This window comes from Anarhichas minor, unplaced genomic scaffold (genome assembly GCF_050575085.1).
Source record: "Anarhichas minor isolate MPS153535 unplaced genomic scaffold, ASM5057508v1 ptg000062l, whole genome shotgun sequence".
Lineage (NCBI taxonomy): Eukaryota > Metazoa > Chordata > Actinopteri > Perciformes > Anarhichadidae > Anarhichas > Anarhichas minor.
This window is the reverse complement of record NW_027466508.1, coordinates 168,256-193,412: the sequence shown is the minus strand read 5'-3', so window position 1 is coordinate 193,412 and position 25,157 is coordinate 168,256. Positions and strand designations below refer to the sequence as shown.

The 25,157-nt window shown below is 45.2% G+C and overlaps 1 protein-coding gene across 1 annotated transcript in view; it reads right to left on the bottom strand.

Moving 5' to 3' along the window:
• LOC142933549 (neogenin-like) overlaps positions 1 to 25,157 on the bottom strand; it is a 149,037-nt gene that overhangs the window by 86,591 nt on the left and 37,289 nt on the right. Inside the window, exon 2 of the mRNA XM_076077675.1 lies at positions 9,509 to 9,832. Within this exon, the coding sequence (XP_075933790.1) occupies positions 9,509 to 9,832 (324 nt within the window). The remainder of the gene's footprint in view (positions 1 to 9,508; positions 9,833 to 25,157) is intronic.

The window sequence follows — 25,157 nt, the reverse complement described above, 5'->3', positions numbered from 1 at the left end:
TAGGGATCGTGAAGCAAAATGCAGAAGTAAGTTCCCGGGATAAAACCTCGTAGTTTGTCACTAAAGAAGAAACATCAGTGAATCTACCATAATTAATGGAACTGGGGGGGGGGGGGAACGACTATGTTGTTCTTCCTTATTTTTCTTCCACCAGCATCAAGAAGCACTCTGTCTTCCAGCTGACTGAGCGTGGGATGAGAACTGGGAGGAAGCGGTGAGAAATGCTTTTCGAAGGTGTCACCTCTCACACCTCGAGCGTGCCCCTTTCAGTTAAAGCTCCACCTCTCCAACCTCCATCATAACACCATCGATGCTTACGGAAACCTGCTCAGATGGCACGACAAAAAACAAAAAGAAGTCAATCCATAAATAACGTTAAGTCTCCGAAGCATAAGAAACCAAGATGCTCACCAACTGAGCACTTCGCACTTTAGTTTCTTCAGCACACTCCATCTGTGCCCAGGGCGAGGCGTTCTTTCAGTGCAGAATACGCAATGAAGGCTCACGGTTGCACCATATTTCTGTGTCCTCAGCACAAGGCAAGTGGAGTAAAATATGCATTTCAAGCATATTTTATTTACCTGAAGAGTAGCAAAAATTAAATCCCTTTTCTGTCACCCTCAGATCACACGTTTCACTCACAGATCAGAGGACCTTTCAAAAGGAGACACTGCAAAAACTATGACGTGCTCGTCATCCTCCAGTGGTGAAAACCGGAGGAGTTGAGGGTAAAGGGGCTCATGAGAACATCGATATCGGAATGATTTTTTTTGCCCAAGGGCGTGTGTCGAGACAAGTGGCCTTGAATATCCAAACCCACGGCTCGGTGCACCGAATCCACGTGGAACACAAACTTTCACTCTCACTTTTTCTGCCCCATCCCGCGTGTCTGATAAATACAGAGGTGTGTTTGAAAAGATTTCCCCGCGGCATGGGGAGCCATCATGAAAAAAAAAAAAAAAGTCAACACTCTCGCAGGGTTCAAAAGCTCTATGAAGGCCAATTTAGCTTTGAAACACGAGGAGGTTTTAATACGAAAACTGCCTCTTGCGTGCTCACTCGGACGGGCACCGGGAGATGAAAGGGCGATGCAGATGAGCACGCCGGTCCGTAACTGCGAAGGTATCTTTATCTGTAGAACCGCGGGGACGGAGAGATGGACAGTGAATGTCAATGAGGGAGGAGAGGGTAAACAAAATGCTCTCAAGTGCAGTCGAGCCTCTTCTTTTTATGCAGATTCGGAGAAACTGCAAGAATGATGGATTGTCCGCTACAAAAAAAAACAAAAAACTTTTCACTGCTTTCAATGAGGCACTCCCCAGGTAGTTAAACTCTCTGCATAAAATCAGCTATTTTTCGACTTAAGTGTCAAAATCCACCTCATATCCTCAGGGTAGGACAGAGATACATCTCGGCTTGTGGAGTTAAAAAGCTTCTTTTCTGTAATTGCCGTGTTTTCTCGTGGAATGCGAACCAGGAAAGTTCCACTCTTAACAGGAGCAACAGGATTCCTCACAGGTTGTCTGACTTCCACACAGAACTCATGTATATTCGTGTTTGTTCATCTTATTGGTTATTATTTGATATACTGAAACAGCTTCTTTTAAATATCATGAAAAAAATAAAGATGATTCACAATTCCTGTTTATATCTTTAATTCTACCATTTGTCATTGCCTCCTCTGTCCCAGTGGTGGAAGTGTAATGTCATCTTTCTTGGAAGACCATTTCTGTATTTTGTCCACTTGTTTGGTGTCACGTTAGCGTCGTGTGCTGTGCGCTCCATCTGCTGAACTCCCCTCTGCATTGTGGCTTTGATGATGGAACATATAACATATAACATATAGTCGCTTTTCCTTTCAAGCAAATATTGGCACACCGGAACGATACACTGCCGACACAGAATTAAGTCCAAAATGGTAGAAGTAATTTGTTTGGTAAGATCCGCGTGCCGCAGTGGAAACTTCTCTCCTCCACGTCATCTGTTCTCGCCTTATGTTCTTTTTAAACAGAGCTACTCATTTAGTGAACATTAAGTTCCAGTCCCCTGCCAAAACACAAGAACACGAGCAGCATTACTAGCATGCAATTGTGCTCATGACTGTGGATAAAAGAATCCAGCTTTGGTTGTGTAGAGTAACAGCTTGATTTTAAAGTATTGCAAGCTGCAAATGATGATTTATGTGGGTTATTTTCCAACCATGCAGGTTTCGTTTTAAGTCCTAATTGTTTATTCCACTTGATTGGGATAAAGGATATCTATTAATGTGCTATTTTAAATGATAAAACACCACATTTTGAAAACCCGTGTGATTTAGTGGATCATCTGTGTCACACTCGGGCTCGGAAGGCTTTGACATATATTTGAAGTAAATCCCACATACCACTGTAGCTGTTGAAGAGCAATTCAGAATTGTACGAGACCCTAAAAAGTATGCCACTCACGTACTAGTAGATAGTTCAGAGCAGATGGTAGCAAAGGCATCAATAAAAGACAAAACACTCAAACTGATTAACACGTCGCGCCAGCAGCCAAATTCTTACCGACGCCACGTTTCTGTCCTTCGGGGTCCGGAGTGAGAGGGAGAGCATTTAAGGGAAATCTCGGAGGTTGTGAATGCCCTGAGCGGTGACTGAAGTGTAGATGCCCGACACATATGGGGGTAGATGCCCAATGCACAGTCGATAATAGGGGTGCAGGTAGCGGGGGGGGGGGGGTTGAGGTGCAGCAGTGGGCTCGGAAACGCAGATGAGTGGAGCGAGTTTGGGGGGAAGTCATTATGCCCGGGTTTATCTTCAGCTGACTGCAGCAGTCAATTTTCACTCTCATTAGAACACAGTAATTGCAGCAGCTAAAGCACAGTGCAGAAACAGTCGAAGAAAAAGGAGTTTCAATTGGACAGTACACTTTAATTTGAAATTCTGAATGTAGCTTCATTGTAGTGAAGAGAATGTCCCCAGGTATCTGGAGGTCTCGCTGGTACATAAAAGGGACACAGACACAGTAGCAAACTCCACTGAATCTAAAAACCTCTTAATACTGACAAAGAATTCATTTCATGAGGAATTAGTACATTTCCTGTCTGCATCCACTTTAAGCTTGTGTCGGCAACATTGAAGAAACCAGCACTGAGGACGCTGGACTTTTTTAAATGATCCAAGAGAAAAACGCAGCTAAGTGTTAAAAAACACTTTTTCAATGAATGTAGCGAGCAGCTCGAGCTCCAAACGTCACTAAATCTCACAAGAAGCTCATCAAGCCGCGGCCCTTGAGGCCTCCCTCCAAAGCTACTCCCCACAAATTCCCAATAATAACAGAAGCAAACAACATTGCAGAGCCCGTTTTAAAAGGATATATAAAACAAACATCCGGTTTAAAGTTCATGAAATCATGATTTAGCAATAACTTGGTTGGGCTTCAGCCTCATAGGAGCATTAGTCTGCAGCAAAGACAGAAACTTCAGGACTAAACTGGTAAATTGTGTATAAACGACTCTGAACTGGTGCTTTACAATCAGAATAAAGCTCATGTTGAAAGATGACATGTCGCATACAGTAGAAGAATACTAGAGACACACAAAGGCAGTGAAACGCATGGGTGTACATCCCCCCCCCCCCCACACACACACACACACACACACACACAAGGCACCGAGGTGTCTGCAGAGTGGCGAAAGGGGCTGTCTCTATCAGCTGCTCCACCTACCCAGAGGACCTAATCAGTCAGTTAATACACGTAAAATGGAGGCTGTCATCTACCTCCAGCCCAGCAGACTCCTCTGCCAACACGTTTCTCCTGCCGCCGCCCTCCAGAGAGGAAAAGAGATGATTCTTTCCCCACAGCTCCATCTTCAACCAAGACTTCCAACATCACATTTCCTCAGTCTGCTTTACAGCCTCGTCTCTGCAGCTGGCTACAACAGCTCCAATATTATTATTATTTATACCGTTTCACTTATTTTCCTTTTTCATTACTTGGGTTGCTGAATGTTTTCATTTTCAGCTCAACATATGATTAATGCACCTCGGTAGAAGTGCAGGTTTGCATCAGCCTGTTGCTTTATCTACGGCCTCTTCCATGCCTCCCTCACATGCACCAGAGACGGATGGAAAGCAGCGCAATGGGACGCCAGCGTGACCGCGACCCAGCTCCCGGGTCAGAGCCATTCGTTGTGCCAACGACTCGGCACTCAGCAGTAAAGCAGTGCATAACTGGTCATAAGGGGGGGAGGCACCCTCACGCCGACACGGGCTCGGCTAAGGGGAGTGTCTGCACTGTTGCAAACTCTACCAGAATCTACCCATGTTGTGGTCATTTTTGCAAAGTTCTCCATCCACACTGACAATGTTCCTGTACTTTGCATGTTTTAACTGGCAAACAACAGAAATGTGTATCGCAGTCATCCCTTGGTAGCGAGAAGGCCGGACAACTTAGTTACTCAATCTCAATCTTCAGATTTCCATAACCACTTATATTGAGTATTATTATCAGGTATTTGTTCCTAATTGTGTGTATGAGAAGACATATGATATTTTAAAAGCATATTCAACCCGTCCAAACTACGACACCTTTCAGATTAAAGGGGAGGAGGGTGTTTTATTATAGCATCGTGGAAAATGTTGACATTCTGTAGTGAAAACGGGAAAGGAGAAGATTTGGTTGTTTTTTGTATTTAGCCAACAAGACCCATGTGCACATTCACAAACAAAAGATTACATTTTAAAGAGGAAAACAATGACATGGTTGATGTATTTCTTTCTGGGGGGGGGGTGTTCCTTTGAGAATGGAGGAGATGAGGTTTCTTTTTTTATTTGTTTGTTTTTGAGATTTATTACCGTTTGTTTGCCATGTTGGCACTTTATAACTTGGATGCAGCCACTGTGGAACTGCAAAATGGGTGAGTGCAAGAAAGTGTGTGTGTGTGTGCAGGTGTGTGTAGGTGTGTGTAGGTGTGTGCAGGTGTGTGTGTGAGAGATAGAGCAGTAGAAGGGTGGAGGGCTGAAAGGATAATAAAGAGAAAATAGAGGGCTGAGAGAGGTAGTAAAAAAGGTATAAAAAAAAGGAGAAGAGAGGAGGTTGATTCAGTGAGAGAGAAGATAAAGAGTGAGAAATGAAAGAGTGTAGCAGGAGTGTTCTTTGGGTAGTGTGAAAAGCAGGATGAATGAATACTGCTCAGTGAGCGGTCAGACATCATCTGATTGGGCTTCATCTCTGTTGGAACCAGATCAGCCTCTGAGATAAGGCAGTTTTATAGTTTGCCCTTCTCTCTCGCTCTCTTTGTGTGTGTGTGTGTGTGTGTGTGTGTGTGTGTGTGTGTGTGTGTGTGTGTGTGTGTGTGTGTAAAAAAAGTTAGTTACATTCTGAAAGACACTCTTAAGGCCAGGAAGGGTTCGGCAGCCGTGTTGACCACATTCCTCTTAGTTGCATAACCAGATGAGAACAACCAGGTTTCTTGTTTACATGATGCGTCAGCAGTTGCAGAAGTGTGACTGTCAGTAAAAGGTTGCTTCAGTGCATGTAAATCTGACTGATGTTTCTGAGGTGTAGGTCACCAGGCCATTAGTCCCATTAAAGGACTCAATAGTGAGCGAGCTTAAAGTCGCTGTATTCCCATAATATCCAGCTAAGCAGTGGATGAACTATACGGGGCGTTTCATCCTACATACGCGTTCATGTTTAGCTTCTCCGTTTTGTTCCTCTTGTTCCTCATCTCAGTGCATTTGGACCATTAATGAGGTTTTATCCCGACTGAATGTCTTTATCCATCTCGGCCTGACATTCAGCTCATTGTTGTGAAAACACAAATGACATTTGATTATTCACAAACTGTTCAGATGCCAACTTAATTAATCGACTGACAAGTGCCTCCGACAATACCACAAAGGGCTACCCATGCAATAGTGACGCAATTATCCCTTTTCACGTTTTCAAGCTGCCATGTCCTTGGGGTGTGTAAACCCCCCCCAACACACACACACACACACACACACACACACAAAAAGATCAAAATACATCAAAAAAGGGATTAAAGAATGTGCCGACACCCCTAAATCCTTCAAAGGGCGTCCGACTCTATCACAGGATGAGCATGCTTAAATATGAGGCGACACACATGACACATGAAGAGTGTTCGGTTTATCATTTCTTCTACTGTGGGGGGGGGGGGGAATTAGGTTTTCTATTTTCCTCAGTGAAACCTGATATCAAAGCAAAGCGATAAGTGGCTTTTGGTTATCTCTGTACACCACAGTCGCCTATAAGTGAGAGAGGACGAGAGAGGGAACCGTTATAGAAACAAGAGAGGAGCCGATGGGGGCAGAAACGGAGAAAAGGTAAAACAGAAAGCTGATATATATATTTGAATAGAGAACCGTCTCATCTACATACTGAGAGGTCAGAGAGGAAAACAAAGAGACTGCAAGATAGTGGGAAAGAGAAAGAAAGGGCTAAATTAATTAAATTTTCTCATTTGGGGGTTTCCCTTTTGGGGGGGGGGGGGGGGGTGGAGCTCACCTCAAGCAATTCTTAAGGAGGCGGAGTTGAAAGCGTGGCGGCTGTGTGGGGGAACAGCAGACAGTTAAAATGGGATTTCTCATTACTCGCGTCTCGCTCTGTGTCCTGGCCATCACTGCTGTGTACCGCTCGCTCGCTCTCTGCCCTGTAATTTTTCTTTCCCCCTCCTTTTCTCTTTCAGAGACTCAAACTGAATACATAAGATTGAGCACCCCCCCCCCCCCCCTTCTGATTCTGCTTGTGTTTCCACAGTATCCGACTGTGCGCACACACGGGATAAAACACACAGAGGCAGACTGGATGACAAAGCAAGAGCAAAGAGGAAACACACGGCGGAGAGAGACTTCAAAGCAGGGCAATGTGGAGAATAGTAAATGTCCTAACAACCAGAATACCTTGTTTTAGTCATGGTTTACAGCATATAGTGTGTTTCTGTATCTGGCACCTTCGATTAATAAGTGAATAAATCGGATCGTCAGTTTCACACATAATGTCGAGCGACTTCATTCTTAGTGTGCTGCAGACTTCCAGCTGATAACAGCTGTGAGGTTACATTGTTTATGTATTGATTCGTTCGTTTTATTTCCCCACCAAACGTAGAAGGCGAGGGGAATCTGCCTGTAGTGAAACAGGCATTTCTTTGTATTCCTTTCTTCCTGGAAAACAAAACATGACTTGAAGATGGTTTAAATGTGATGGAGATGTGTGGGCCATTGCTTGCATGTTGATCTTACTGTGATCACGCCCACTCGGAGATGCGGCATGACAACAGTTTGTGTTTACATGTGGTCTAACCTGTTCATTGCATCTTATATCAATTACAAACATATGTGTATGCATATGTAAAAGAACTGCGAAAAGAGCGAGAGCCTTTGTAGTGTAAAGAGGTGAAGCCGAGGAGCAGAGCGGCGATGTGTGGAGGTGGAGGAGTTTCCTTCAGGAGAATGAGCCGCACGTCTCTCCGAAATCAATCTCAGATAATACCCCGGTATTTGTCTGATATGCTCCCTGCCACGCTAGCCAACCGTGACTCATTCCGTCATTACATCCGAGAGGTCACGCCCACTACCGCCCCCGTCTGCGCCATCGTTCCCAGGTCTGATGGCGGCCTAATGGCCTGCTCTCTCTACACTGCAATTAACCTTTTTATTGGCCACCTGCCAGCCAGCTGGAGATGCATCAGTGTTTGTGTGCATGTGTGTGTGTGTGTGTGTGTGTGTAAGTAGAACCATAACTGCAATAGCGTTAATGTGTTCCAACACTTGTGCGCGTGTGGATGTGCACAATGGTGGAAGCTTTCATGTCGATGAATATCCGCGTGTCAGTGCCTGTAATAGCAGACAGATTTCACCTGCTCCACTCTTCAAGCAGAAATTGATTGAATCTAACGCCCCATCATGGATGACCCGGGCAAATCCCAGCAGCCGCAATCTTGGCTCAGGAACTAAACAAGTGCCCCCCACCCTTCCCCCCTCCGCATCATACATTGATGCAGCTTCAGCGACAGGTATTGATGAAGCGCCACGATGGATTGTCCAGTCTTGGAAGATGCAGACTGAGATTTACTCATTTCACATACACAAATACATAAAACACACACAACTCTTGTCCCGTGTTTCTCTTTTCTTTGGTGTACACAGACAATCTGTTTTTGATTAAAGCCAGGAGAATTAATCAGGCAGAGTAAGTAAGAGCTACTGCAGCCACACACACACCAACACGCTAATTATGCGCCATCACATCAACACTGAGATAGTTAGTGTGAAGGCTGAAAATGGTGAACGAAAGCGCTAATATGAAGGATATTGTTTGTACATTACACCGAGCACATATCGCCCTCTCTGTTGCTGTTGGATCAGCAAACAAGTATAATCTCCAAAATCCAACTCCAGGGGTTTACAAATGGAAAATGTAAAAGCTGAAAATGAATTAATTCTAAAGGTTTCACCAAAGCTCGACCACTGGTAGCAAGATATCAGAGTAAATTATTTGTATTTGGTCAATCGCTGTATACTGACGATACTGTCTGATCTCAGACATTAATTATTTTGTCATATATATGTATACATATATATATATATATATATATATATATACACACACACACACATATATACTGCCTAATTAACTTGTAACTCATAGAGCCTCTGAGAAGAAGCTGAATCACAGTCACAGTAACTTCACTCAGGCACTTGGTATCCGAGAGGCTTATGCTGTACTATCCCATTGTCAACAAGAGGCCTCTCACGAGCGACTTAAAATCTGGCAGAGCGCTGCCGAGCAGAAAGCATTCCGTGGCTCCTCCGGCTGCAAAATTCAATTTCGGGGCACGACTTGACTCGAAACACCTAATAATCCCACGTCACTTGCTGTTCCCAAACTGAACACGGTCACACTGTGGGACTAGAAACGGAAAGAAGAAAACGGACCATTTTACAGGCATTTATCCGGTCGGGCGATGCATTCAGACTCCGGCGAGGTGAAGGATTTTTATGGTGAAGAAAGAACAAAATCGCTGAGCAGTTCAAGGACAAAAGGAAAGCAGCGTATTCACCTCACACCTACTGTACAGCTCAGCTGTGAAGTAGCAAACGTGAAAGCAATGGGTGAAGAAAGAAATCTATTAAATTACATAACGTTTTACACGAGCCAGGCTTCCATTCAGATGCATCACAAATCCTAACCGAATTCAAGAAAATCTGCAAATGAATGCTTGTTATTTTTATCCACGATCGTTACGCAATTATTAGGAGTTGGTTTAACGAGATAAGCAGTTGGTGGTTCTCCAGTCAGAAAACCACTGCAGAGTATATAGAGTATATGCAATATATATAACAAAGATTCAATGAGATGTGTTGGGTTGTTGTTGTTAAAGTCACTTGTCTCTACTCTACCCATAATTCACCACAAACTACAACTGTAGTCTTAACCATGGTGTTGAGGGAGTACAGGATACAGTAAAAATGGATGTGCTGATAATTCTGGCAGCTCTTACCTGCTACGGAGAGACGGGCCGTCTGGCTGGAAATGGATCCGATGCTGTCGATGGTGGCAACGCACTGATAGGTGCCCTCGTCGGGCTTATTGTGCTTGGAGTGGACCACGTGGGCGAAGAACAGCGCGCCATCGGGAAGTACGCTTCGTCTCTCGTCCGAAACCAGGCTCATGAAGGTGCCGTCTTTCTTCCACTCGATGCGCGCCGGCGTAGCCGCGTCGCTGTGGGCCGAGCAGTTGAGCAGCGCCGAGTTGCCCCGAACGGCCAGTGTGTCCTGGGGCTCCGCCGTGAACCAAAAGGGGCTGAAGGGCTGCGCTGCTGAACCTGGAGGGCAACGGGGGAGAACAGAGATAGTTAGCCGGATGCTCTGCGCAGACACTTTGAAAAGTTTAGACAACTTGGGCCTGAGCCGCAAAGAGCAGTAAGTCCAATTAAATCTCATAACTGCTTTAAAATATCACCTTTAAACTTGTTTTACATTTATTTTGCAGCAGGGGATACAAGAGAGAGTTGTAAAATGCTGACCGTCACTTACTGAAGCCACAAGACAAGCGAGTGCAAAATCACATATCTCCTAGGACGTCATCTGCTACCTTAATGGCACATTTAAAAAAAAACATTTCACACGAAACGTGCTGGTGGCTGAAATGAAAGGGACACTGCAGGACTCCAAGTGACCCAAACACTCATGAAACGCTTCTGAAGCAAAGCCTCTTTTTGTTCATTCTGCCTTTTCAGCCACTGCGCCTCAGTCTATCTCAGAGACTCCAACAGGCTTTTCATTATGAAACCACAAGCCCCGCTGGAATTGGACGAGAGGAACTGACAAATTTAACCCAGTCTAGCCTCCCCGGCAAGTTAATATCACGTCTTGCTTTATTATAAGTAGAGAGCGCAGCGAAGGAGTAAACACTTTGAAACGCGGTTGCCATTTCCTTCCCCGAGCATTAAATGGTAGCATCGCGCTGACATGGATAGTGCCAGAGTCAGGGTAGGTGCAATTGCTTTGCATTTGTCTTCATACATTATTCAAGCGCTCCCCCCCTCCGCAGAGTCACACCGTCGTATTGTTTAGATAAATAACACCAATTATCAGTTCTGTAGGGATCAAGGAGAGCTAGAAAAAATAATTAAGAGGGTATGAAGGTATTTTAATAATGCAGCGAATGGAGTGAAATAAGTGGCGAATGTTAAATGCAGTTTAAAATATGCCTGCTCTCTTCCAAGGAAATGGCACGTCTCCAGGGGGGGGGGGGACCAGATAGAGAGGAAGACAGAAAAGAGAGATGCTATGTCAATGGTTCAGCTATTTAAACTACGAGGAGGTAATTTCTCTACCTTGCGGCACAAAGTCCCTCGTGTGCGATCCAAAGACAGAAGCAATGTAATGCGCGGTCCATTACGGTGGCAGTATGGCTGCTTGTCCTCGGTGCACTTAGTTCTCTTGAAAGCACAAACAATTACAGCAGAAACGCTGCAGAAAATGACTGAATTGAGTAGATATTTTCCACTTTCACATTAGGGAATAGGGGTACGACAACAAAGCACTTCCGTCCATGCTGTGCTCTCATCGCTGCACTAACCTGATGATGGACAGGACTAAAATAGAGAAAGAAGAAGGAGTGCCCTCATTTGGTGTCAATGGACGGCGTTGGACCTTCGTCACTCTTACTGACGAATCATGGACGGATTGATTAGCCTTCACTGAAGACAAAAAACTTAGAAACCGTTTCTTAGCTGCCATCTCCCTTAAATCCCTCTCACGGCGGCTCCAGGGCCCTTTTTACACAAGTTAAACTGGCATGTTTCAAATCAGATTTCACTGCAAGTAATCTGCAGCTACAGATGCAAGTAAAGCAACATTACAGGATATCAAACTTTATTAGATCCGCCGATGCAAAGACAGCACAAGCTGCTCATACATACAATATTCTTTTTGTAAAAATCCCCTCAGGCAGCAGTGGATGTGAGATTCAAGTGAATAAACAGCAGTAAGTAAGAAGAAGGATTTGATACGTCCTACGCCAGCGCAACACATTTCCAACAGCAACTCTGAGCGGTGAGCGAGCGGTTTGAAATTCGACTGAAGTGAGATTTCGGGGGAATCGATAATTCAGGGCGGCCTATAGTGTACATATTGGGCAGAATGTGACAACGGCAGAAAATGTATTTTTTGCTGATGGTGTACATGACAGATGGAGAGAGACCAGAGTGGAGGCGCAGCGGGGGGGGGGGGGGGATTTGTCGCTCCCACAGACCAGAGGCACCACGGCATGCTTAATCATCTCCGCTTTACGCTGCTGGAACAGTGGGTGTGTGGGTTGGACAGAGCTTCCAGGCTGAAGTCTGGCTCCTGTCCAGTCAAAAGACCATCTTCAGCCACTCTCCGAGGAGACCACTGAATGGGCTTGGGGGCCCTGTAGCATCCTATCGGAGCCAAAACAGCCTCCTTTAGCAGTTTTTTTTTTTTATCCCCGTCATAGGAGCAGTAAGGGAGGGCTTAGCTTCAGCTCTACTGTCAAACAAAATGGCGAACCATCTGTTTTTCTGCTGCAGACACAACATCCACAGTCGGCAGAGCAGGGCAGGAGACAGACTGGAAGGGTGTGGAGGGTTTGATGGCAAGCTACGGTGCTGGTTTGTGCTCCGCTCTGCTACACTTGATATATGATATGATCTCCACCTGGAATAATTTCCCTCAAAAACTCTATTAAGATCATCAGTGCCAGTCAAAACTTCAGGCAGACAAAAACACATGACGACAGACAAGAAAGCAAACATCGACGGCCCTGGTAGTGACCCAAGTCCAAACTCCAAGGTGGGACAGTGGAATCGATGCTGGACACACACTGCGTCGAGACTGAACAAATATTTTGATGATCAGCTGCCGAAAAGCTTTCATTTTATTCCAAAATGTTTTGTATTTGTTGTAGCATGTAGAGAAACTAGAAATCATGAAAAAAAGCTTCCCAGAATAGGTTCGGCTATGGCAACAAAAAGGCTCATTTCATTTATTTCAAACGGTCTCAAATGATTGTTTGAAAAGGAGGTGTAATGTATGAGAGCACATTAACTTCCACCTGTTTATTTGGTCTCTTAGAAATAACAACAAAGGCCACATATCAGCACAGGCCTCTGAACTTCACCCATACCCAAGGTTCACCAAAGGCTGAAAAAATCATCGTCTGTGATTAATATTAAAAAGGTTAACAAGGCCAAACTGTGCCGGATAAAGCCAACACCTCAGGGGGATCCAAGGATCCACTGCAGCGTTTGATTGAAAACAAACTCACTAGAAAAAGACAGAAAAACCTCCACAGACTTCAAAGCGCTTCGACTTTCCAGCCAAAGCCAAGGAAAAGTTTACTTTTGGTAAATAACAAGGTTGCTAGTAAAAAAAATGTCAAAACACCTGCAGCACGAACCGTGTTCTCTTGATGTGTTCTGAAGCGTTGATTGAAAGAAAACTCAACAGAGCGCATGTTCCCCTACGTCATTACAGCGCAGTGGAAATATCTAACTAAACCATGAACCAGAACACAAATAAAGAAAAGGGATCTGAAGAGAATTACACAACAATAGAGAATTCTGCTTCTCGTATAGAAACTTTTTGGTCTTGAAATGTTTTTTTTACGGTTGCAATGGAGAACACACACACACAAACACACACACACACACACACACACACACGTGCATCTTTACGGCAGAATTTATTAGCACGGAAAACACTGCAAGCTTTTAACAACACAGCTGCAGAGTTAAAGAAGGAAGGCGGTGTCAGAAAGCACATTACGGTGTGGGAAGTCTAATCTATTCAGGCCCTGCAGGGAGGGAGGGAGCTGCCCCCTCCCCCGTTTGTCTTGGAGAAATAGGAACCACCACACCAGGGCAGCCGGTGAGAACGAGGGAGAGGAGAGCAAGGGGCTAGAAAATGAGGTTGTCTACTTGATAAGTATGGGCTGTTACCTCTGTCCCAAATCCACTTTGCTCAGCAGTCATAAAAGGTTTGGGAGCCCAGTTTAAGGTGGTGCCCTGATCTCCTGCCTTGCTCTCTCTCGCCCTCGCAGTGTCTCCCTTGCTTTCAGATGAGAGAGACAGAATGGAGACCTGTGAGTTTGTGCTGTATTTCCCATCATGAGCCACTGGCAACGCTGGCTCAGAGCCAGTGTTTAAAAAGCCTTTTTGGACGTTACATGGCTCCCTGTCAAGGTGACGGGTGTGTGTGCGTGCGTGCGTGCGTGTGTGTGTGTGTGTGAACTCAGGTAACGTGTTCACAGAATGCATGTCAAGATATTTTGGCTGGAGGGTTTCAAACAACTCTGTCATGTCCTAAGTAACCTGAACGAAACCTGTGGATAACTCACTCGCATGTATTCTCTGACATGGATAAATGTATTTTACCAACGCGGTTTACAACTCCTGCAGAAGAATACACAGTGGGTCTCTCACCGTGAGGTGTAATATCTAGAAAGAAGGCAGTAAAGAGGAGTGGGTGAGGGTCTGCATTCCACACAAAGACCCCCCCTTGTTCTCCTCTATTCTGTCCTTCACTCAGCAGGAAGCCTCCTCCCTCATTGACCCTGCCGCCTGAGAGGCAGCCTTATCGACTGCCCTCCTTATTGAGCCGCTCTTGAGACAGAGCAGACCCCCTCTCGAAAAACAAGTTGCAATTTCAACAACAGACGCCCTTCTGTGGCTTGGACTCGGCGACGAGGAAATCCTGCAAAGTAAAAGCTAAACAGTCATATTTTCTTACTTATCGTTTATATGGGAATACAATGTGCGCTCTCTTCGCTCTGTATTCCTGTTGTATAATGGGTCACTTGAGCCTTCGTCATGAAACAACAAGCAGAGAGCAGAAAATCATTAATGACAGCACATCAAAGATGAATGGAAACCTTCCACGCAGGTAAAGATAGAGGCGGGGGATGGTGTTTAGTAATGAGCCAGAGCTGCTGCCATCCCTCCGCTGTTTGTCCTTCTACCCTCAGCGTCAGGGTCGCTTTAATGACACTAATGGAAATGGTTGTCTCTGCCTCCCCACCCACACTCTACCCCCCCCCCCCCCCCCCCTCTCTTCTCCTTCATGCCTCGACTCAGAGTCCATTTCTCTGCAGAATCCTTCATCTTCCCATCTCTCCAAACTCCCGTCTAAAGCCCATCTGTCACCAAGAAACCCCTCAGGGAAATAACAATGATCTTGAGACCAAGTGCGAGGGGACTAGGTGTCTTTAATAGATCAAGAGAAAGAGCTGCAGCGAACTTTCTTTATTCGAGGTATACCTATTTGAGTGGGAAGAGGAAGATGTGTCCTTTTTCTAATCAACGGTCGATTACAGAGGTCTCCTCAAGGATTCTATTATAGAGCGGCTGCAAGTTGAGGCGGCTAGCTTACTTCCTTTCATTTTGTTAAAATTGAAAATTTGGGCACTTGACTTGAAATGACTCAAAGAGGTGAACGTCGGAGTGGAGACACCCATTTCATTAGCGTGTAATAGCAAATAAAGGAGAAGGGGGCCACATTCATTAGGACCGATTAGTGTTTTCAACGCTGTGAAAGACATTTATCTCTTTAAACCAGAGAAATGACACAATCCCAGACTGGAAGGGTAAACATTAAAGGGAAATTAAAAGGAAGAGAGTCACATTGATGAACTAAAGTAACAACAAACAAAGAATGCACTTCTTTTTCAGATTCGTAGCAGAACTTTGTCGGAGTTAGTGCGGCCAGTCGAGCACTTCTTTGAGGAGTTGCTGCCAGGAACAGTGTCCGACATGCCTGAGGGAGGTAGCTACGATCTGGGATCCCACAACCCGCCGATTCTGGTATTCTCAGCGTTCCACACAGCGGTTGATGAAATGAGGGGTTGAGGCCAAGCCATAAAGGGATGGACGAAATGATCGGGACGGCGAGCGCACACTGGCTGTCCTGCGCTGGCTCCCACTCAGCTGGCAGATTAAAAAGAGGAGAAGATCCAATTTGTTTTTCAGCTGGCGGTTCTCTGTCATCCTGTCTGCTCGCTGCCATTGTAAAAGTCTGGAGGCCCCGGAGACAACATGACGGGGTCACAGGCGAGGCCGGGGTCACTGCAACGCCATCGGTTTCACTGAATACGGCCAGAAAACGTCAGTTCGATACGAACGTCCGTCTCTCTTTAATCAGATGAAGAAACGGATCCTACTCAAATGATTTGCCGGTTAATAGGATTAGCAAATTCTTTAAGTCTGGAAAAATATAAAATTCAAGCAACCATGTGCGATGTGTTTTCATTCCGTCTTTATGGGAGGACATGGCACTCTTACTATTTAGTAATTGTGTCATGCAATTGTATAACAGTAATTAACGAGCAGCTAATCCCTCTTTCCAAACAACCTCACACACTGACCCCTATTTCCTGTTTGCGGTTTAGCTCGCGCTCAATCCGAGACCACCTTGGAGACGCGACTCTTGCCGGAGCTTCTTCCACAGCTCCACTTAAAACCAGTTCAAACACTAAAAGTTTAAGCAATAAACCGGTCAATGTGAAAGATTGAAATATCCAACGCTCCACTTTTTTGACTGTTCAGACTAAAGAAGCAATATGTGTATTTGGTTCGTGCCCTTTTATGGACTAAACGGTTAAACTGATCGCTTAAAGCATCATCAAAATAAGTGTTGGTTGACGCACTCGGCTAAATGAGAACAATGCTCCAGTGTCACCGTGCTCAGCTTCTAAAAAGACACACTGTGCCCTACCAAATCTAGCCCAAACTCTTTGTTGTGTACTTTAAAAAGTCAAAATCCATGACTGAAGAACACAAGTAGAGGGATTGTCGGGCTGTTGCTGCATCACACCACTTTTCTTACTTAAACCGAGTCAGTGAGACTGAAGATTCCCTTTTTTTTCACATCTCTGAGCGGTGAGCTGAAAAACTGGCTCCTCTAAAAAAAAGCAGGGAAATGGCTCTCCAATGCTGAATGATTCATGCTTCGCACTCATTAGCGTGGGCATTCGTTTTTCATCAACGTTAACAACAATTACATTTGGAACCCATGTTTCTGAAATGGGCACATTTGTATTCCTCGGCCATTGGCAGTGCATGTAAGCAGGATATACAGGTAATCAAAATGTGTCCTTAATTATGAAATGCGTGACTTTACAAATGCAAGCCTCTTAATTAAACTTGATCCTACTGACACACGGTCATTGGGCTAAGCTAGGCTTCAGACACTATTCGACACACCATTAAAGCTGCAGCGACCATGCATGTGTGCTACTGGAGAAAATGCCACCATTAACCCAAAAGCAACCCTAAATCGTTTAAATGTATGAATTAAAATGTTACCAAAGCAGCCCTCTTATCATTGGTGAAATAAACCCTGATGGAAATAAATAAACAAAACGGAACACATTAATAAAGTAAACGTCGTGGAGGGGAAAACAAATGATACTGGTTAGCATAGTATGGCTGAACATAAATACACGGATACACCAACAGTTAAATTATCACTTGAAGAATAGGACAGAGCTCCCAGCAGGCGAGACAGAGATCCAGGAGGGATTGCGTAGATGGGGAAACCTCTGTCACCTCCCCTGGTTGGGATAATTAACCAGCACTGATTGAGGCTCAAATTCCCCCTCTTATCCGCCTCCCCACGGGCCCAACGATGAAGGATTGGCCCACCGAGACGACAGCAACGCAGACGAGCACACTGCGAGAGCCGGTGCGTGGGTACGGTGTGTGAGAAACGTCGAAAAAACCACCGTCCTCGTGGTGAATAATTGGAAAGCAAAAACGGCGAGAAACAACATATTTCTTGGGCTAAATGGGAACCCACAGAGCAGTCAGACTAAAGGTTAAAACCGTCACTTAATGTCAGGATTTGAGAATTGGGCTAACCTTTTCTGGTTGTTAGAGAAAGCCGACTTAAAAAGCTCACCGTGGCGGCAGATGCCATTATCTGCCGTTTTTCTTTTTTGAGTGAGATGCTCTTTAAACCAAACTCGCAAGGAAACCGTCAGGTGCCGAGACAAACGATGCACTTAAAATACTGCCGGGAAACAACACTGTTCAGTTTCAGTAAGTGCCGCCATGCACGAGTTGTCTGATGCGGTCGTAAAAAAATCAGCAAGCGGTGGGCCAACGCGGCCAGGAAGTAGACGACATGCCGGGCAGATTGGGCCCGGTTCCTGCTTTCTCCATGAACGGCACCAGATGAGATAGTCATCCGAGAGAGGAAAGCTCATTCATCTTGCCACCCACAGGCTCCGCCCCCAACCCCACCAACCCCGATGCTAAAGAAAACCATGTGGCTGTAATGAGATATCCTATAGATTTCTTAATGAAACACAATATTGCATTCTCTTGCCCCTGGTTTTATTTTCATTTTTTTTTTCCCGCTATCACACTCACTCACACTCGTACATGCACGCAGAGAGGAAAGAAAATCAATATAATCCAGTACGTCTCGCAAAGTCAAACACCCGGCAATTTATCAGCGTTAGATTTCAATGTCTGGATCTTTGGCCTATCTCGTCCTTGACTGCTGTCATTTTGTTAATCGTAAGAGAGAAGAATTGAAAGGGGTTCGCGTACAGCACAGTTTCCCCTCACTGGGAGGTAACAGTTAAGTACAGCATCTGGTACTCAGAGCCGGCACGAGTCTACCAGAGGTCACATCCAGCCGTTCGCTTGATCACAGTCTCTGGCTCAGCCTCCTTTGAGCGGTCAAGTGTGGCCAATCTGCCCTCCGATAAGCTCGCTGCCAATTACCAACCCCAGACACAAAAACATTTCAAACTATCTCAATTTCCGGCCCCCGCTTGTTAAATTAAGATAAGCATCTGCTTGTAAAGTCTGCTAATTACAACGAGAAAGCCGAGTCAATCTCCTTTCAAATCCCCGATGAACATTAACAGACTATTGCACTGACCAACCATTGTAGCATGAACATAAATGATTGAATTCATTTTTTCTTTTGACATGTTCTCCAATTTGTACCTTCGCCCTCATCAGCAGAGTTTCTTTCTGCACAATCACCGCATCATTCTGCTCCGTCGACTCTTAAACAGACTTATATAGGCAGTGCACTGTATGTTTATACATATATGCAGGACTTCCTGTCCTTTGCTCTTTTCACAGTGAGTTGTATGCGGCATCAAAGCTTCTGGCGAAGAGGTGCCGTTAGCGGACTGCTGATAAAAGAGCAGCCAGTCGCAGCATGTTCGCAGCGATTTGGAGGAAACCATTTAACACTGGAGCACGGGAGAGATCAAAGCCTTTGAGCCAACACTGGGAAGGAGACTCAATTACTATTTTACTTGAAACCGGATGTTACCCTTCCAAAAAAAAAAAAAAAAAAAAAGCTTAAAATAACTGTGGACAAAATATCCAGGGCAACATGGAGAAGCAGGGGCACAAAGGGGAACGCTATGTGAAGGCAGAACAGTGATAATGGTGCAGTTAAGTGTGGTTACGGGGGTTAAGTGTTTGCACCAGGGGCGCAGTTAGATTACAAAATGAAGCGGCTGTGTGAGGCATAAAGGGAGGTCTCTTAGATATTATTAGTGTCAAGCTCCCTTTGAAGTCATGAAAGCATCTTTTTTTTTTTCTGGAGAGAAGCACTTTATTTGAGTGCACTTATATTACCTCCAACTTCCAGCCTGCAGACACTGGTCAACTCCACGGTCACTCCTCAGATGTTTCTAAGCAGAAATATCTTAAAACCACAACAAACTCGGGTTCACCAGGTCACAAAGTAGACTAAAACACATACATGCTCCCAATGTAGAGTTTCATTTCTAACGACACCTATTTTTCCGTTCAGGTTTCCTGTCAATTTCCAAAACGTGACAAAGCAGAAAAGGCTGTTAAAAATCTATTTGGATGAGGAGAAAGGACATTTCTTTACTCACTGCAGTAGGAGCAGGAATGGACCTCCGATGTACCAATATTTATTATGCATCTGGAAACGGCCGACGCTGTATTGTTTGGAAGTCAGGCAGCGATGGTGTTAAGTTAGTGCAAAAAGAAGTTAAGCCTAAATTGGAGTTGAGAGCAATACGATTCGTCGGTTGATCCCCTCATTCCTTTTTTCTCTCGTACCTTGGGGACCCTCTCGCCGGTTCATTCAGCACGTCTCCCTGTTCGTGCATTTATTTTCATTCCAGCCCGTCCACTCCTCTTCAACCAGAACACTTCTTTGTTTGCACCTTTGTTCCACCGCAACCAGTCATTCTCTTCTTCACGCTCCAACACCGAGTGCGAGGCCCCTCGCCAGTCTCCAAGGGCGCAACAACAACAACAACAACAACAAAAGAGCTCGGGAGGATGTCGTGGCTCTGGTGGCACGAACAGGAGGTGAAGTACGGCATACATATCAGCCGTTAACAAAGAATCGCATCACCACACATCCTCACAAAAATCTGCATTCTTGGTCACGGAGAACGATTTGGACGTAAATACATGCCTGCGACCCCTGTTGATAACCATTTTACGAGAGCGTCTTTCTTTCTTTTTCCCGCCCAACAGAGGCTGAGCACCCGTCACATAGTGAGCTTATCTCTGCTCTCAGTCCTGACGGATCGGACGGCGGGAGCTGCCCAGGCTGCTGTGGATGCTAATGTGGATCATATTGCAAAGTGAGGACGAGGTGCAGTGATGTGGTAACAAGACAAGAGTGATGTTTTGTTTTTGTTTTTGTTTTGTTGTGCAGTCAAGACTTCAGGTAAAAATCCAGCAGGACAAAACAAGGTGAATGTCACTCACTGAGCCTGTGTGTCTCAGAGAGAGAGAGGGGGGGGGGGGGGGGGGGGGGGGGGGGGAGAGAGAAAAAGAGAGAAAAGTCTCATTTGTTTACAAAGAGAATTATAGCTATGTGGCCTCAATCAGTCTGGCTTAGATAAGAGCAGAATGGAAAAAGAGCCTTGTGTCCCGGCAGCCACAAAAGGACGGAGTGACTCACTCACAATGGGTATCATTTCTCACTGTCCAATCATTTTTACAACAATATCACGGTATACGATATGAGGTGCGCCGTCATTCTTAAGCCTGCACTATCTGAATTTTACAGACAAGAGGCTTTTGATGACATGATATTAAAAGGATAAAACCAGCAAATGGATTCAGCCGAAAATGTCACCCTGACAAACACGGACTTAGTGGAGCTCTCGAGGTCAAAATCAAAAGACAGAGCAGCAGTAACTTTTTGTTTGCCAAAGAAACTAGTTTTACTTACCGACAGTAACTTTTAGAGTTCTTCTTATACCAACGTATCGGAAAAGCCTCCGATACAGCCTCAAATGCTGGATCGGGTATCGGCAAGTATGCGAGTCTATGCACCAATTAGATATGATAAATCATACATCAGCTCATTTATGAAACACAGGAACAACATCAACACGTGTGACTCGCTTCCCAATTTTATGTGCAAACTAGTACTACACTACGTGGCTGAGCACTCTTGCTCACCCTATTTTTTCACTGATAATGCTACAATGTAAACAACAAATCGAGTTAAATCGGCCGGAGGAGAGCTTGTTAACGTTAGCAGCACAGTCCTGCAGAGCTGAATGACGGAGCTTAAAGCTGTTACCGGGAGTCTATTGAGTTACATTATGATGCGTTCAGGCTCCATTCAGTAAAAGTGTGTATTGAGCGAAGATAAGGCTGGGCAATACAGCCGAAATATATAAAGGATATAGGTCATTTCATATCACGATAACGATGTATCTGATAACATATCAGGATATAGTATGTTTTCTGGTAAAGTCCATATGAAATAAACACATGGTTTTGTATACTCTTCTGGGAAGTTTTTTCTCATTTAATCAAGAACATTAAGGAAAAATAATCAGATTTTCTAAATTATTTTTAGTTTGTATGTGCTTATCAATTTAGACAATATAATTGTGTACCAGGATATCTTGATATACGACTTTAGCACCATATTAAATTGAAAGACAATAAATTATCATATTGAATTATTGCCCAAACCTAGGCGAAGGTAAATCATAACATTATCATGAGTTCAAATGTACTCTTGTAAAATGTTATTTTTGGCGAGAAACTCAATTTCAAGTTCATGGATATAAATCGGTATCGGGAAGGAAAAAGAAATATCGGAACATCTCTAGTAACTGCTTTAGATGCTGTATATTAATAGCTTTAACATGCTGCGTTTGCAGCCATGGGTTTGTGTTTGAGGACTTCAGGCTGAAAGCAACAGAGAGACATTACTTGCTTCCTCAGTGGTGGCTCATTTGTCAGCAGCAATTATACCATATTATCAGCATCAATTTGGCAGTCGTCCGCTGACAAAACACCGCTATCTGTGCAACTGCTGGTGCGTCTCAGCGTCATCGAGTTAGATAGATGAATCCCATTTCCTGTACACTGATAGATTGTATCAGAGCTCCATCGTGTGATGTGATTACTGTGTGCGTGTGTGTGCGTGCGTGTGTGCGCCTGCAACCACCACAAAGCACGAGATTTAGCCCATCAAAGGGACTCCCCCTCTCACCCTCCCACCTTTCTGTCTGCATGCATCTGTCCCCCTCACAATAAACACACAGGAAGCAGAGAGCGTGAGCACTTGACACAGACTTGTCCTGTGGCAGATTTGATCAGAGCGCAGCTGAAATTCCCCCTCGTACGTCAGCCAAGGTGTGTAAACGGTCAACCGCTGAGCCCGGCCTGCTTGTGTGCAGGTGTTTACAGTACATCATAACCGGGAGTAATCTCCTCCAGAGCTATCTGGTCCGAGTCCCCCCCCCCCCCCCCTTTACCCGTCCTCGCTTCCAAAACCAAATCAGGCGCGGGTGAAGTTTCGTCACTATTGGCTCAAATGTGGCAGTCGAATCTGCTTACTGGTCTACATATTAAGCTCTCTTATCAAACTTATCAGTGAGGCTCGTATCAAAAGGAGCATCAATAATAGATGAGGATTATGTATTTAATATGCTACATATAGCTCACGCGGTACAGCGTCCATAAATAATTCACTGGAAAGGTATTAGATAGGGGCCTGCGTATCGCTGAAGCAACACTTTTCTGTCATGCTGAGGTGCGCTTGACAGCCGTCTCCCAGTTGAAAATCTGGCACCGATATCAGTTGAGAAAACTTTATTGAGAACAGACTTTGTAGGTGTGATGAATAATTGTGTGTTTTTCGGCTCGAGGTATTGACCCACTCAGCGCTCGCCAACTACAGCACACATCGCTCCCCAAACAAGAGTGTTTCTCAATGAGTTCTTACCTACAATCCTGATGTATAATGAGGTATGTTCCTGAGTGTGTGTCTGCCTGTGTATCCACGTCTCAGGCAAGCCAAGCTGTTGAGTAAATAAGTGGCTGAGTGGCAGCAGCTGATGAGCAGTAATGATTTGTGTGCAGTGCTCCCCCCCCCCTTTCCCCCTCGAGGGTTTCATGCACACCCCCCCACAGACCCACCAGGCCAGGGCGAGAGCTGCAACCAGAGGGGCACGCTGGCCCTGAACCCATCTAATCCTCGACACAAGAATAAGGCCCCTGCGAGTGTGTGTACACTTTTGTGCGTGTGTGTGTGTGTTTTTCATGGAGCATGCAGCAGCACCCCATGAATGTATAAATATACAAGTAGCTGCTGTCCCTAGTCAGCTCCGTGTGTGTGTGTGTGTGTGTGTGTGTGTGTGTGTGTGTGTGTGCAAGGCTGACTCGAGGTTAACTAGAGAACACATCTGCTGAGGCTTATTTGTTAGCAACAGCGACGAGCACAGATAAACTGTACACTTCACTAAAAGATAATAACTGTAAACATAATGATGTTAAATTCAGGGTGACGTCCATGTGCAGCTGATGGAGCCTTGCAGGCTACACGGCAAAAGCAAACAGAGTCAGTCAATTTACATCCAGACTGCAGTCGCTTCCAGCCTAATCTTTCCTGATCAAACAATTTACCGTCTTCGCCGGCTGGGGGAAGCGACGTCGAGAGTGCGTGAGACTTTAAGCTCTGGGAAAACAAAAATACTATTAGTCACCACAAATAGTTTTCGTGTTTAATAGCCTCTCTCGACCGGAGTGCTTCTCACTGGGTTCCCTTGTCCGCTCCATCACGTCTGAGTGTTTAGTTCAATTATTAATGCCGCCCCTCGCCTGGCTGCAGGTTAGCCAAAAGGCAGCGCGGTAGTATGTAGTGCGCAGAGGCCACTTCAGCACTTGTTTACATGCTGGATGGGGATTGTGATTGAGTGTTCACCTGCTAAACGGCCACAGTGATGCCACGGTTCCAATGGATTTACTTGTATACCCGAAGCATTTAATATACATGCGTCTCCTGTACATAAAACACAATACAGGCGTAAATCCACATGTGGCGCGCACCCGAGTGGATTGGAAATTCATGGCCGTGGCTCGCGGAGGTTCTGTGATTAAACCGAGCACCGCGGGAAAGCTGGATGTGCACACGCTGTGGCACCAGCTGTAGTGCAGCGATACAAGGAGCGGCCTGCCCACTGGAATTAGCGCAGAACGCAGAGCACGGTTACCTTCACGGGCAGGTAACAGCTCCACTCCACGCTGCTAGTTTGGGCCGCTCAGACAAAAGTAAACAAAGAGAAAATGCAGATGACGGTGGTTTAAGAAGAAGCGTCGTTAAGGGGCTGTCCCGGTACACCTTTAATAACATCTAGGTTTCTGTGGCTACACTGGGTCCAAACTTTTTACTTGAAAATGTTTCTACATTCTCTGCAGGCTGATCACAAACACGATTACACTGAGCAGAAAGACAGTTTTTATATATTTATAAGTATGTGTTATACTGAGGCTATGATACAGGCCACACATTTACTACAAAGAAAAACAGGGAATTACAATATTTGGATACAGTTTAAAGTATTTGTGACAAGAGCTTTGCGTCTCAGGCGAGAGCTCCATGCTATAAAAAGCGGTGGAAAAGGGGATTTTAGTGGCTTTATCCGACTCCTGAAAGGACTCGGAGTTACCTCCAACTCTGCTTTTGATGGGTGGTGGGGATCCAGGGGGCACCTTTGTTCAAGCGTTTATGCTCTGACACTTTAGAGAAAAACTAGGAGAGTGATTTGGGAAAGGCAGCGCGTGTGTGTGCGTTGTGTGTTGTAAGATGGGGAGGGGGGGCACGTGGACTAGTTTTCCTGTCATGAGCACAGACAGCATAAAGGGCTAAAAGAAGACCAGCTCTGACGGGGGATTATGGTAATCGGCACCTAAGCAAAAAAGAACGGAGCAAAGCTAACGGTCGCCGCTCTTACCCGGCACACGAACTCGACTACAACAGTGTGCAGAACATTTTTGAAAAACTCGTACGAAATGCAGACAAATATTCGCGAACATCACCTGAAGGCATGACGTTGTTGTGCTCAGCTTTGCCTTGGAGCTCGTCACACTTTCTGTCACATGAACCCGTTTGTACGTGCCTCTGGGACCTTGATAATTAGCTCTGACGTTCAATCTATTTTAGGGACTAGCCGAAGCGCTGGCAACTGTGCACCATCACTGCTTAATACTGTACATGAAAGGCCTCGCTGAATGATGAATCAATCCATTAGCATTGGGCTTCTGGAGTGTTACAAGACGCCTGGGCTCTGTTTTCTTCTTTTCTTTCGGCGCTCGTCGGGAGGGAGGAGGAGCGGCTGTCGCGTTGAAAGGCAGGGGT